The 12,044-nt window shown below is 36.2% G+C and overlaps 4 protein-coding genes across 4 annotated transcripts; all 4 read left to right on the plus strand.

Moving 5' to 3' along the window:
* The first annotated feature begins 1,168 nt into the window (after window positions 1-1,168).
* Window positions 1,169-2,092, plus strand: LOC125603092. Its single transcript, XM_048774362.1, has 3 exons — window positions 1,169-1,706; window positions 1,798-1,869; window positions 1,948-2,092. Exons 1-3 carry the CDS (start codon window positions 1,527-1,529, stop codon window positions 2,071-2,073), a joined length of 378 nt encoding a protein of 125 aa, XP_048630319.1. The 5' UTR covers window positions 1,169-1,526; the 3' UTR covers window positions 2,074-2,092.
* Window positions 2,093-3,270: 1,178 nt separating this feature from the next.
* Window positions 3,271-7,152, plus strand: LOC106356533. The gene is made up of 5 exons (XM_013796270.3): window positions 3,271-3,518; window positions 3,654-3,907; window positions 3,995-4,076; window positions 4,199-4,583; window positions 4,680-7,152. The coding sequence occupies exons 1-5, from the start codon at window positions 3,336-3,338 to the stop codon at window positions 4,943-4,945; spliced, it is 1,170 nt and encodes a 389-aa protein (XP_013651724.2). The 5' UTR covers window positions 3,271-3,335; the 3' UTR covers window positions 4,946-7,152.
* Window positions 6,005-7,517, plus strand: LOC106355348. Its single transcript, XM_013795320.2, has 3 exons — window positions 6,005-6,880; window positions 6,964-7,377; window positions 7,479-7,517. The coding sequence occupies exons 1-3, from the start codon at window positions 6,005-6,007 to the stop codon at window positions 7,515-7,517; spliced, it is 1,329 nt and encodes a 442-aa protein (XP_013650774.2).
* Window positions 7,396-10,756, plus strand: LOC125603093. The gene is made up of 10 exons (XM_048774363.1): window positions 7,396-7,812; window positions 7,894-7,992; window positions 8,074-8,523; window positions 8,598-8,654; window positions 8,725-8,805; window positions 8,880-8,936; window positions 9,028-9,245; window positions 9,332-9,413; window positions 9,546-9,933; window positions 10,059-10,756. The coding sequence occupies exons 1-10, from the start codon at window positions 7,723-7,725 to the stop codon at window positions 10,334-10,336; spliced, it is 1,800 nt and encodes a 599-aa protein (XP_048630320.1). The 5' UTR covers window positions 7,396-7,722; the 3' UTR covers window positions 10,337-10,756.
* Window positions 10,757-12,044: the final 1,288 nt, after the last annotated feature.

Below are 12,044 nucleotides of genomic sequence, written 5' to 3' on the forward strand. Positions count from 1 at the left end.
TCCAAATTTGAGTTGCAAGGTTATCCTCTAGTATTCCTTCTTTGGATACTAGAGTCGATTCCTTTGCTAAGGATAAGTTCAGTAAGTGTGTACCAACAGTTGAGGTTCCTGGGCCGACTTACTTGTGTGAAAAATACACTGAGGTAGAGAATCCATCACTTGATAGGGTTTTACAGGTTGAAGCTGATACAAAGGTAAGCTTTTCCAAGTATATGTTTCTCAGTTTATTTGGCTTCTTCTTTTTAATATGTTTCTCATTGGTCTTTTTTTAAATACTCTCAGCTGAAGGTCCATTGCATACTACCTTCTATTCCTCATGATCCAGAAGATGATATCTCCATTGAAGACAAATATAGTGACGAGCTGGAAACAGTGAAAGATGTAACAAAGAAAGGGTACAAGATTACAGCCGATGACTGGGAAAATAGGTGTGTAGACACATTTGACACATTGGATGCTCTTATTCAAATGATGGCAAATAAGGAGACTGGCCAAGCTTCTACTCCGATTGATGAGGATTCAGTAAATGAAAAAGTGAACAGGATCATCACGGTAATGGAGGAGAATCTGAAGAGCATGAAGGATCGAATGTCATTACTGGAAGAAGAAAACATACATCTTAGAGCTCGTGTGTCAGAGTTGGAAGGAAACAACAATGTTTTTCCCACTAACGTGACACAAAAGGTAAATTCTCAAAACATCTTCTTTTACATTTGCATTTTCAAGTATTTTTTTGAAGATCTTGTACATATTCTTGAATGCCTTCCTAATATTTGACAAACAGCGATCCAGTGGGACACCTTTATCTCCAATGTCTCACACGCAACCATCGAGTGAGACACCTTTATCTCCAATGTCTCAACAGCCTAATTTGACACATGAGGTATGTAACCAATAAATATTGTTGAGTTTTGAAGTAATATTTGGAAAGCTTTTGTACTTCTTGAATGCATTCCTGATTTTTGCAGGAGACAATGATTGAATCAGCTGCATCTCCAAAGTCTCAACAAAATGAGGTATATGCTCAAAAATTTTTAAGAAAATATTTGGAAATTCTTGTACAAAATCCTGAATGCCTTCCTGATTTTTGCAGGATTACACGCAACATCGAGTGAGACGCCTTTATCTCCAATGTCTCAACAGCCTAATTTGACACATGAGGTATGTAACCAATAAAATATTGTTGAGTTTTGAAGTAATATTTGGAAGCTTTTGTACATATTCTTGAATGCATTCTTGATTTTTGCAGGAGACAATGAATGAATCAGATGATGAAACTCCTGCCCTTGATACTCAAGTATTCTCTCCTAATCTGACAAAAGAGGTATATGCTCAATGATATTGTTTTCACAGTTGGAGTTTACAAATTAGTTTTGGGTGATTTTTTTTTACATATAAAGGCTTTTCTGATTTTTGACAGAAAGAAACAGAAACGTCTACCGATGAGAGGCCATCCAATCCTAATCAAGATGGAAAACCAGATGATGAGGTAATATTTATTCTAGAAATTATAGTTGAATGTATTCATGATGGCCATTCCTGATATTTTTTTGCAGATTGTGAGAGAGAAATTAACAAGTGAGTCACCTGCTACTCAGAGTCAAGTTTTGCAGAAAGAAACAGTGGAAATGAATGAGACACCTTCTTCTCCAATAGCTCCAAAGAGTATTGAAACTCCCGTTTATACTCCAAGTCAGACTCAGCAGGTACATGGTCAAAAAAAAATCTTGGATTTTTAAGTTAATGTTTGGAAGCTTTAGAACGTACTCTGGATTGACTTCGTGATAATTTTTACAGATTGAGAGAGAGCCATCGGATGACACGCCTGCCCTTGATACTCAAGTTTTTACTCCTAATCTGACAAAAGAGGTATATGCTCAATGACAGTTGGAGTTTACAATTAGTTTTGGGTGATTTACATATATAGACCTTTCTAATTTTTGGCAGAGGGAAACACAAACCTCTACTGATGAAACGCCACCCAAAACTAATCAAGAAGAAGGAAAACCAGATGATGAGGTAATATTTACTCTAGAAATTATAATTGAATGTATTCATGATGGCCTTTCCTGATATTTTTTGCAGATTGTGATTGAGTCACCTGCTGCTCAGACTCAAGTTTTGCAAAAAGAAACACTGGAAATGAATGAGACACCTTCTTCTCCAATATCTCCAAAGAGTATTGAGGCTCAAGTTTTTACTCCAATTCAGAAACAGCAGGTAAATGTTCAAAAAATCTTGGAGATTTCAAGTAATGTTTGAAAGCTTTTGTACGTGTTTTTGATCCCCTACCTGACTTTTTTTTGTTTTTTTTGCAGACGGTAACAGAGGAAACGTATGAGGCTACACAGCCATTGACTGAGATCATTTCAGCAAACAATAAAAAGGTAAGCATAGAAATGTCTTTCATAAGTACAACTTGAATTTTAAATTGTAGAAACTTCTTCATAACTACCTCTTTTATTTTACTGTTATTACAGGAGGATACACATGCTGTGCATCACACACCTTCCTCTCCATTGTCTTCACTAATTGCACTAGTTATTGAAGAAAATAAGAATGCTTTGGTAAGAAGAAATATTTAAAATGTTTATGTAATATTTTTCTATTCAACTAACTCTTACCATTTACTTTTGTCTTATAGAGTGAGACAGAAACTGCGACCCAATATTTTTCTACAAGTGAAGGAGAGCATACACAATCAAGCAGAAAGAATCAAGCAGAAGAATATCTCAAGGATACTACAGAACCTACTACTGAGCTAGTTTCCACAGATGTTTCGAAGACACAGCCTCTTACTCCGCAAACACAGCACCTTCAGACAAGTGAGGGAGATCAATCCGATGAGACACCATCAGAGCAGAATCAAGCAGAAGAAAATCTCAAGGATACTACAGAACCTACTACTGAGCTAGTTTCCACATATGTTTCGAAGATGCCGCCTATTACTCAGCAAACAGAGCATCTTCAGACAAGTGCTATAGATTTTTCAGAAACAAACGAGGTATGCATCGAGTATATTTGATCTTTAATTATTATTCTAACAATTTAAAACCGCTGATGTTACTGAATCTTCATTTTTAATAGGTTGAAGTAAGCAGGCTTCTAGCTCACTTTCAAATAGGCGCAGAGGTTGAGATTTTGTCTACTGATGACGAAATATGGTATCCAGGAAAGGTTGTTGATCTTAAACTGTGTGAAGGACTAGAGGAGCTGACAGTTGAGTACACGACACTCTTCACAGACCAACATATAGACTTCAGAAACTTCAGGATACTATCACGGCTGACAAAATACGTCCTGCAACACCAACTAGTGACCAAAAATCCTTTGAGATGATGGATAAGGTAGAAGCCTTTTACAACAATGGCTGGAGCAGCGGACAAATTAGCATGGTACTTGGTGATAACACATACTCGGTGTGTCTCTATACTTCTATGGAAACTATTCTATTCAAACATTCAGATTTGCGAATTCATAGAGAATGGAAAGATGGAGTCTGGAAGATGGCAGATAAGGTAAATCATAACTAGAATTATACTTCACGTGAATTGTTTGATATACATACATTTTAGTTTCAGGAATGGTTTCCAGAAATTCCGATTGCAACAAATTTGATAATATTTTGCTTGGTGTCTATTGTTTGATTAAAGGTGAAGCCTGATAAGAAAAGGAAAGCTGCTGCCTCATCACAAAATTCAGGAATGGATAATGTTTTCCTAAGAAGGAGCGAGAGGGTGCCTAAACGATCTAGAGACACAAAAACTCCATTCAAGTCTGACAGAAATCCGGCTTTAACTGTAATACCTGAGATTATACCTGCAGTTGATCCGTTTTCAACTCCTGCGGAACATAAGCTTTCAAGGCTTCAAAATTGGATGACATTAAAGCCCGGCATGCATGAAACGTAAGCATGTTTCTGTCCTTGTCTATATATTCTTATATTTATGTATAAGAGGTTTGGTAATTCCTTTGAATCTTTAATCGACTGCAGGTCCCTATCAATCAATGATAATAAGATAAGGAAATCTTTCTTTCAAAGCATGGAAAATGCAAAAAAGGACCTTAAGAAAGAGGTAATTTGTTTACATATGTTCTTGCCTTGAGCTTTTTTTTTAAAAAAAATTCAGGAAGGATTTGTTTAGTTTCAGGAATTATATAGTAACAAATTAGATAATGTTTGCCTTTTTTTTTGCAGCACATTGATGGAGCCTTTGCAATGCTAAATTGCAGAAGAAATGAGAATGCTGCTTGGTTCCACAACTACAAGATTCCAAAGGCGTGCTTCCTACCTATGGAGTTCTTGCATTGCTTGCTCTCTGATGATTTGGCTTACAAGAAAGAAAAGGTCAAAGGTAAAAAGATTTTCAACGATTTATTTAAAGATACTGTGAGAGGGAAGGTATATCCAGAGAAGACATGGGGAGAAGATGTTGATGTTGTGTATGGGATTACTCTTGGAAAAAAAAGCAATGTCTGGATTGGGATGGAAATTCATTTGAAGAAGAAAAGAATCACAGTATATGATTGTTTTCAAAAGGAAAGCAACAGCATTGATATTCCTCAAGTGAAAAAGTTGGCAGGTATGTATAAACAATTTGTATTTGATGTATTCAACTGTTTCTTGGTTTGAAATATTCAACTGATTCTATCTTGATATTGATTTTTAAATATGACAGTGTTGATTTCTAATCTGCTGGTGGAATCTTCTGGTGATGAGGTAGATAAAGTGAAGATGATTCCATTTGAGATTGAGCAGGCACAAGGTTTACCCAAGACAAAACATCCTTTCAACTGTGGGATATTTCTTGTCAAGATTCTGGAGTGCCAGTCATTGAAGATAGGAGACATGACAAAGATTAATGATGACAATGCATTGGAGCTAAGGAGAACCTTGTCTTGTGAGATCTTCAACCAATTTGTGGATGAGAGCTTTGGGAAATGAGAATGATGCATGAAAACATTTTTTGTTTTAGTTAAGACTCGGTTTTAGTTATGACTGTTTATTTTGTTATGTTGTTGGCGTCTGGTTACATAAGAAAGATTGGAAGGATATCAAGTATTTTTTTTGGGTATCATATATCTTGGAAGGTTAAAATAATGTTTCTGGATGGGTTTCCAGAAAAAAAGTTAAGTGTTTCAAATGTAAAAAAGAATGAAATGAGATTATATACTAAGGATTGGACATGTATATGGTAAGCTTAAAATTGTGATGTTTACAGACAACAAAAATTTAGAACCACAAAGGATCGAACCCAGAGGGAGAGAGTTTGCGTATTTGGATAGTGTGGGAGTTTAGCCACTAGGCCAAGAAGAATCATCTGTTAATGGATTACATTTAATTTTATTTAACTCCAAACTGTAACACAAAAAAAATTAAAATTGATTTTGAATCCACCACATATCGAACCCGGGGATAGAGAGACTTTTGAGTTATGAAATGCCTTGGTTTAACCGCTGGTCTGAGGAGAATCATCTGTTAAAGAATATTACATAAGCATACTTAAACCAATTAATATAGGATAGGTTTCCAAAACAATACATTTCGATTGAAAAAAGACAAAACTCTTGCCGTCTCAACACTCTCGCCGTTTCAAACTTCTCGAATCTCACTCGTCTCCGCCTCTCGAATCTCTCTCTCATCTCCATATCTCTCGATCTCCGACGAAAACCCATCTCCAGAACTCTCTCTCTCTCTCGATCTTTTACGCGAGCTCTCTCTATTCTCCGAGAAAAACCATTTCTAGAGCTCTATCTCTTTAAGGTATGTTGCAGATTCAACCTTATGTGTGTTTTCTTTCTGAGAGATTGGTCTCCTGGTTTTTGCTTGTGTATAGACTTGCTCGTTTTAACCTAATATGATTGGTAGAATTCTAGTTCATGTGAAAGCATGTGTATAGACTCAGGAAGGATTTGTATTGTTTCAGGAAACCCTTCCTGAAAATTGGATTTTAATTAATTTAGACAAATAAAATTTTTCTTGTTTACGCAGGATAGAAACAAGATGGGAGATCCATTACCATTAAGACTAGCACTGCCTGAGCTGAGGTATCCGATTGGATCAGAGCCAGAGAAGACGATATCGATAAACCAACACTCGATAGTTGCTTATATCAAAACTGTTAAGGAAATTCTAGGAAATGATGAGTTCAACAGAATAAGAGGGACGTTTTTGGGACCGGTGATCAAGCTTGGAGAGAGGTCTTTGAAATTATCAGCTAAGATAGTGCACGCAGTTCTCACCAAAAGCATCAAGACAGTGAAGAGACACGAAGCATGGTTCCATTTTGGTGCTCAGCCAATGAGGTTCTCTATAAGAGAATTCCACATGGTGACTGGTTTGAAATGTAGTGGTGAAGCAAGAGAACCACGAGAGGAAACCGAGAAATTTAAGTGGGACTTCCTAAAAGGGCGTACTCATACAGTAAAGGACGTGGAGAAGCAGCTCAGAAACACAAGAGAAGATGCTTCTGATGAGAGATTCTGCCTTGCAATGCTCCTCCTGATTGAGAGCATACTACTACAGAAGAGCCTTCTCGACGGTGGCACAACTTTTACTTTGGATTATGTGAAAATAGCGCAGGATATGGATGTCTTGATGACATACCCATGGGGGAGAACAGCTTATAATTTGCTGTTAAAATCACTTCAGAGAGCTGTCGACAAAAGCCTCGACAAAAACAATTATGATTTGCAAGGATTCCCTATGGCATTTCTTATATGGATACTTGAGTCAGTACCTTTGCTACAGTATGCATTCAGTCAAGTTGTTCCTATTCTGAGCGTTCAACCGTCTACCCCAATATTTTTGTGTGAGAAGTACCTTCAAATAGCTTCTCCACAGCTGATAGATGTTCTCCTAATTGAAATCAAAGATCATGTAAGTTTTTACATTATTTTTTTCTTGTTTCTGTTTTGCCTTATGATTCTCCATTTAAAAGCTAATTATTTTTATGGTTTCAGCTTAAGGTCACATGCATCCTACCTCCTATTTCTAATGATCCAGAAGCTGATGTTTGCATGGAAGACGAAGCTAATAAAGATCTGGATGACATGGCCGATTTATCCAAGAGAGGTTATAAGTTTAAAATTAGAGATTGGCGAAACATGTCAGTAGACCTATACGGTGCTAATGAACAAATAAGAAGAGCATCTTTACTGTTTGGGAATGGAGGGATGAGTCAAGCTTCTTCTTCGTATCAGGAGGAGTCTTTGGAATCAAAGATCAACAGAATCAGCGAGATGGTGGGAGATAATTTAAGGATCATGAACGATCGTTTGTGTTTGATTGAAAAAGACAGGAAACAGATTAAAGAACGTGTGACAAAACTAGAGAAACTACAAAGAGTTACTTCATATGAAACCCCAAACAATGAGGTAACTTTTTTTTCGGAAATTAAAATTAATGTTTATCTAGTTCTTGATTCAGTTTTTTTTTGAGTTGTCAAGTAATTTTGGAAGATGTTATACATATTTAGGATTGCCTTCCTAATTTTTGTTGTACTTGCACAGACTGACACAACTCCATTTCATGAGACGGCTTCCAGACAAGGTGAAGCCAATGCAGATCAAGCAGATGAACAACTTAACAATGAGGCAAGTATAATTTTGAAAACTGTTGGTATTTATAAAATTATGAATTTGGTTGTACTTAAATTAATTTTTGGAAGTTCTTGTACGAGTTCATAATCCCATTCCTGACTTCAGGATACACGAGAGCCTATGAATGAGATCACGAAAGAGACACCTGGTTCTCCAATAGCTCAACAGAATATTGAGACTCCAGTCCTTACTCCAATTCAGACGCAGCAGGTACCTTCTTTAAAAAATTGGACTTTTCAAGTAATTTTTGGAAGCCCTTGTACGTGTTCATTCAACCATTCCTGAATTCAGGAGACTCACGAGCTTATGAATGAGATCATTTCACCAAACATTTCCGACACACAGCCAAATACCCGAGCTCGCAGAAATCTTTTAACAGAGCAAAATAAGGTATTACTTTCATTAAAACCTTTAATAAATACACAGCAACTATCAAAATGACTGGATATCCTTGAATCTAAACCATCACAGGATGTAGAAAGCAGAGTTCAAAATCCCTTTGAGATCGGAGCAAATGTGGAGATTTCATCACAAGATGACAATACTTGTCATAAATGGTATCCAGGAAATGTGTTGGCAACATATTTGGTTGATGGGGTTGAGATGGTGAAAGTTGAGTACTTCGTCCCGTCTCTGGACGAAAAGAAGAGGAAAAGGAGTGTTGAGACACGTGTATCAATTGACAGAATACGTCCTCAACCACCACCTGAGAGATCTGGAGCGAAGAAAAGTTATGAGCTAATGCAGGACGTGGAGGCGTTCGACAATGGTGCCTGGTGCGCTGGAAAAGTTAAAGTCATTTTGTTTGATGGCTCGTGTTTTGTCTCTTTGAACAATTCTAAAGAACAAATTTACTTCCACCATTCTGAGATGCGAAAACCAAGAAAATGGGTAGATGGTGTTTGGGAGATGACAAAAAAGGTAAAACAAATGCCTTGGATCACTTGAATTGAAAAATAATGTCATTTGTTTAATATCTCGGTATTGATTTTCAGATGGAAGAAGAGCAGACGCAGAGTGTGAATCCAAGTGAAGGAGATGGTGATAAAAAGGTATGAAATATTTATACATCATACTAGGAATTAAGATATAAATGTATCTGAATTTTTGTCATTCAAAAAGGGGAAGGCGAAGGCTGTCGCTTGTAAGAAAAATGAAGCAGCTGGTCCATCAGAAGATGGTGTTGGGAAAATGGCAAAAGAGGTAATAAAAATGAATAAGATCCACTTGAATTGAAGTTCAGGTCAATAGTTTGATATATCGGTTTTGTTTCACAGATGGAAGTAAAGCAGGGTAAGAGTGTGAAACCAAGTCAAGACGATCATGCAAAAAAGGTATAAAAAATATTTTTACTTCATATTAGGAAGGCATTCAAGTATAAAGATAAAAACGATCCTGAATTTTTGTCTTTATTTTTAATTAAAGGGGAAGCCTGATGTTGGTAAGAAGAAGAAAGCAAATGCTCAGCCAGTAGATTTGCTTCCTTTTCTACAGCGAGAAGAGAAGAGGCCAATACGACCTAGAAACCCTCCTATACCTGTAACACCTGAGGTAATCCTTCCAATTGATCCATTTGTGACACCTGAATTTCCTCGGTTTTCAAGGCTTGCACACTGGATGGATCTACGGGGCATATATCGTGTGTAAGCAACTTTTTGTCCTCGCATAAATATTCCTAATTTATTTTGTAAAAGTTTCGATTGATACTAGTTAATTTTATCAACTACAGACCGTTTTATATCAATGGAAAAGAAATTGAAAAAGAGTTCTTTCAAAAAATGGACGATGCAGAAAACAATCTCAACAAAGAGGTAATCAACACTCTGTTCTGTCTTCTATTTGATTGTGTCATATGTTTAGGAAGAGGTTGAGTTGAGCTATGCTAGATGTCCATGTTATAGCAGTTCTATATGAAGTTTCTAACTATATTGTTACATTGGCAGCACATAAATGTTGCATTTGAAATGCTAAATTGTAAGAGGGTTGAGCAAGGTGCTTGGTTCCGCAACAACAATCTTCCAGCAGCATGCTTTGTACCAGTCAAATTCTTAGAAGTGGTTGGGTACGCTTATGAATCTGTCAGGAAGCCACATAAGAAAAAACAAACGTTATTGGAGGGCTGTGTAGGCGAACTTGTGAAAGGTTTAATACATCCAAAGAAGGTATGGCTGGAAGATGTTGATGTTATATATGGTGTCATTGAAGATAAGTTGAGCTATCACTATATTGGGGTGGAGATACAATTGATGGACAACACAATCACACTCTTCCATTGTGGTCTTCCAAAAGCAAATATCAAACGTGCTCTTAATCAAATCCAAGAACTGGCAGGTAAAAACTCTTTACATATTCATTTTGTTGTCTGTTGCTGCTTGTGCTTGTGATGCATTTTTACATATTCATTTTGTTGTCTGTTGGTGATTGATTTATTGTATAATTTTGGGTATTTATGACAGTGTTGATTAGTGCCATAAAGATGGAACTTCTTGGTGAAGAGGTTAATTTCGAAGATATCAGTCCATTTGAAGTTAAGTTTGCAGAAGGGCTTCCAAAGACAAAATTTCCATACAACTGTGGTATTTTTGTTGTGAAGATGCTGGAATGCAGGTCACTGGGATTGAAGAGCATGGCTAATATAAATGATGAAACTGCGATGGACTTACGAAGCAAGCTATGTTGTGAGATCTTCGACCACTTTATGGATAAAGATTTCCAGGAAGGTCAAAGGAAGTGAAAATGTCATATTTGTTCTACTCTGTTTTCTACTTTGTTTTCTACTCTGTTTTCTACTTTGATATTAATTATCCCTAACGTTTAAGTTTAAGTTTGTAATGAATTATCCCTAACGTTTTTTTCATTTAGATTGTTATTGAAAATTTTTTAGGATGTATTGATGAATTGTCAAATGCTTATGGTACTTTTAGGATGGGTTTCCAGAAAAAGAGTGAGAAAGCAAAATGCACCAAAGCCTAGCAAATTCCATTAAAGTTTACAAAAAAAAAATGAAAAAGAATGTGATCCGATGTTGATTGAACTCGTGAACTCTCGAAAGATGAATCAAAGTGTGCAGCCGCTGTGCCAAGGGTGTTATACTTGCCAAAAGCTATAATAAAACGAAAATAACTTTTGAATATTTAATTAAAAACAGAAAAAAGTGTAAGTATACACAACGGGGATCGAACACGGCTTATTGTGTGATAAGGGTACACTAAGAGTAGAAGGGATTGCCACTAGGCTACGGTGGATATTCGATAACAGAGTAAATGTGAACTTATTTATTCACAGACGATAGATTTATATAATCTGGATATCATTTTAGGTATTCAGGATAGCTTTCCAAAAACAAATTCCTTTAAAGTTTACAAAAAAAAATGAAAAAGAATGTGATCTGATGTTGATTGAACTCGTGAACTCTCGAAAGAAGAATCAAAGTGTGCAGCCGTTGTACCAAGGGTGTTATACTTGCCAAAAGCTATAATAAAACGAAAATAACTTTTGAATATTTAATTAAAAACAGAAAAAATGTGAGTATACACAACGGGGATCGAACACGGCTTATTGTGTGATAAGGGTACACTAAGAGTAGAAGGGCTTGCCACTAGGCTACGGTGGATATTCGATAACAGAGTAAATGTGAACTTATTTATTCACAGACGATAGATTTATATAATCTGGATATCATTTTAGGTATTCAGGATAGCTTTCCAAAAACAAATTCCTTTAAAGTTTACAAAAAAAAAATGAAAAAGAATGTGATCTGATGTTGATTGAACTCGTGAACTCTCGAAAGAAGAATCAAAGTGTGCAGCCGTTGTACCAAGGGTGTTATACTTGCCAAAAGCTATAATAAAACGAAAATAACTTTTGAATATTTAATTAAAAACAGAAAAAATGTGAGTATACACAACGGGGATCGAACACGGCTTATTGTGTGATAAGGGTACACTAAGAGTAGAAGGGCTTGCCACTAGGCTACGGTGGATATTCGATAACAGAGTAAATGTGAACTTATTTATTCACAGACGATAGATTTATATAATCTGGATATCATTTTAGGTATTCAGGATAGCTTTCCAAAAACAAATTCCTTTAAAGTTTACAAAAAAAAAATGAAAAAGAATGTGATCTGATGTTGATTGAACTCGTGAACTCTCGAAAGAAGAATCAAAGTGTGCAGCCGTTGTACCAAGGGTGTTATACTTGCCAAAAGCTATAATAAAACGAAAATAACTTTTGAATATTTAATTAAAAACAGAAAAAAATGTGAGTATACACAACGGGGATCGAACACGGCTTATTGTGTGATAAGGGTACACTAAGAGTAGAAGGGCTTGCCACTAGGCTACGGTGGATATTCGATAACAGAGTAAATGTGAACTTATTTATTCACAGACGATAGATTTATATAATCTGGATATCATTTTATGTATTCAGGATGGCTT

Source organism: Brassica napus, unplaced genomic scaffold (assembly GCF_020379485.1).
Source record: "Brassica napus cultivar Da-Ae unplaced genomic scaffold, Da-Ae ScsIHWf_3088;HRSCAF=3902, whole genome shotgun sequence".
Taxonomy (NCBI): Eukaryota; Viridiplantae; Streptophyta; class Magnoliopsida; order Brassicales; family Brassicaceae; genus Brassica; species Brassica napus.

What these genes read in the sequence shown, in the direction of transcription:
- LOC106355348 (XM_013795320.2), top strand. Translation starts at nt 6,005, where the DNA reads ATGGGAGATCCATTACCATTAAGACTAGCACTGCCTGAGCTGAGGTAT. An exon ending in TAATTGAAATCAAAGATCAT is followed by an intron (nt 6,881 to 6,963) that starts GTAAGTTTTTAC and finishes TTATGGTTTCAG; the next exon opens with CTTAAGGTCACATGCATCCT. An exon ending in ATGAAACCCCAAACAATGAG is followed by an intron (nt 7,378 to 7,478) that starts GTAACTTTTTTT and finishes ATACATATTTAG; the next exon opens with GATTGCCTTCCTAATTTTTG.
- LOC125603093 (XM_048774363.1), top strand. Translation starts at nt 7,723, where the DNA reads ATGAATGAGATCACGAAAGAGACACCTGGTTCTCCAATAGCTCAACAG. An exon ending in TTTGGGAGATGACAAAAAAG is followed by an intron (nt 8,524 to 8,597) that starts GTAAAACAAATG and finishes ATTGATTTTCAG; the next exon opens with ATGGAAGAAGAGCAGACGCA. An exon ending in CTACGGGGCATATATCGTGT is followed by an intron (nt 9,246 to 9,331) that starts GTAAGCAACTTT and finishes TATCAACTACAG; the next exon opens with ACCGTTTTATATCAATGGAA.
- LOC106356533 (XM_013796270.3), top strand. Translation starts at nt 3,336, where the DNA reads ATGATGGATAAGGTAGAAGCCTTTTACAACAATGGCTGGAGCAGCGGA. An exon ending in TCTGGAAGATGGCAGATAAG is followed by an intron (nt 3,519 to 3,653) that starts GTAAATCATAAC and finishes GTTTGATTAAAG; the next exon opens with GTGAAGCCTGATAAGAAAAG. An exon ending in AAGCCCGGCATGCATGAAAC is followed by an intron (nt 3,908 to 3,994) that starts GTAAGCATGTTT and finishes AATCGACTGCAG; the next exon opens with GTCCCTATCAATCAATGATA.
- LOC125603092 (XM_048774362.1), top strand. Translation starts at nt 1,527, where the DNA reads ATGATGGCCATTCCTGATATTTTTTTGCAGATTGTGAGAGAGAAATTA. An exon ending in CTCCAAGTCAGACTCAGCAG is followed by an intron (nt 1,707 to 1,797) that starts GTACATGGTCAA and finishes TAATTTTTACAG; the next exon opens with ATTGAGAGAGAGCCATCGGA. An exon ending in CTCCTAATCTGACAAAAGAG is followed by an intron (nt 1,870 to 1,947) that starts GTATATGCTCAA and finishes AATTTTTGGCAG; the next exon opens with AGGGAAACACAAACCTCTAC.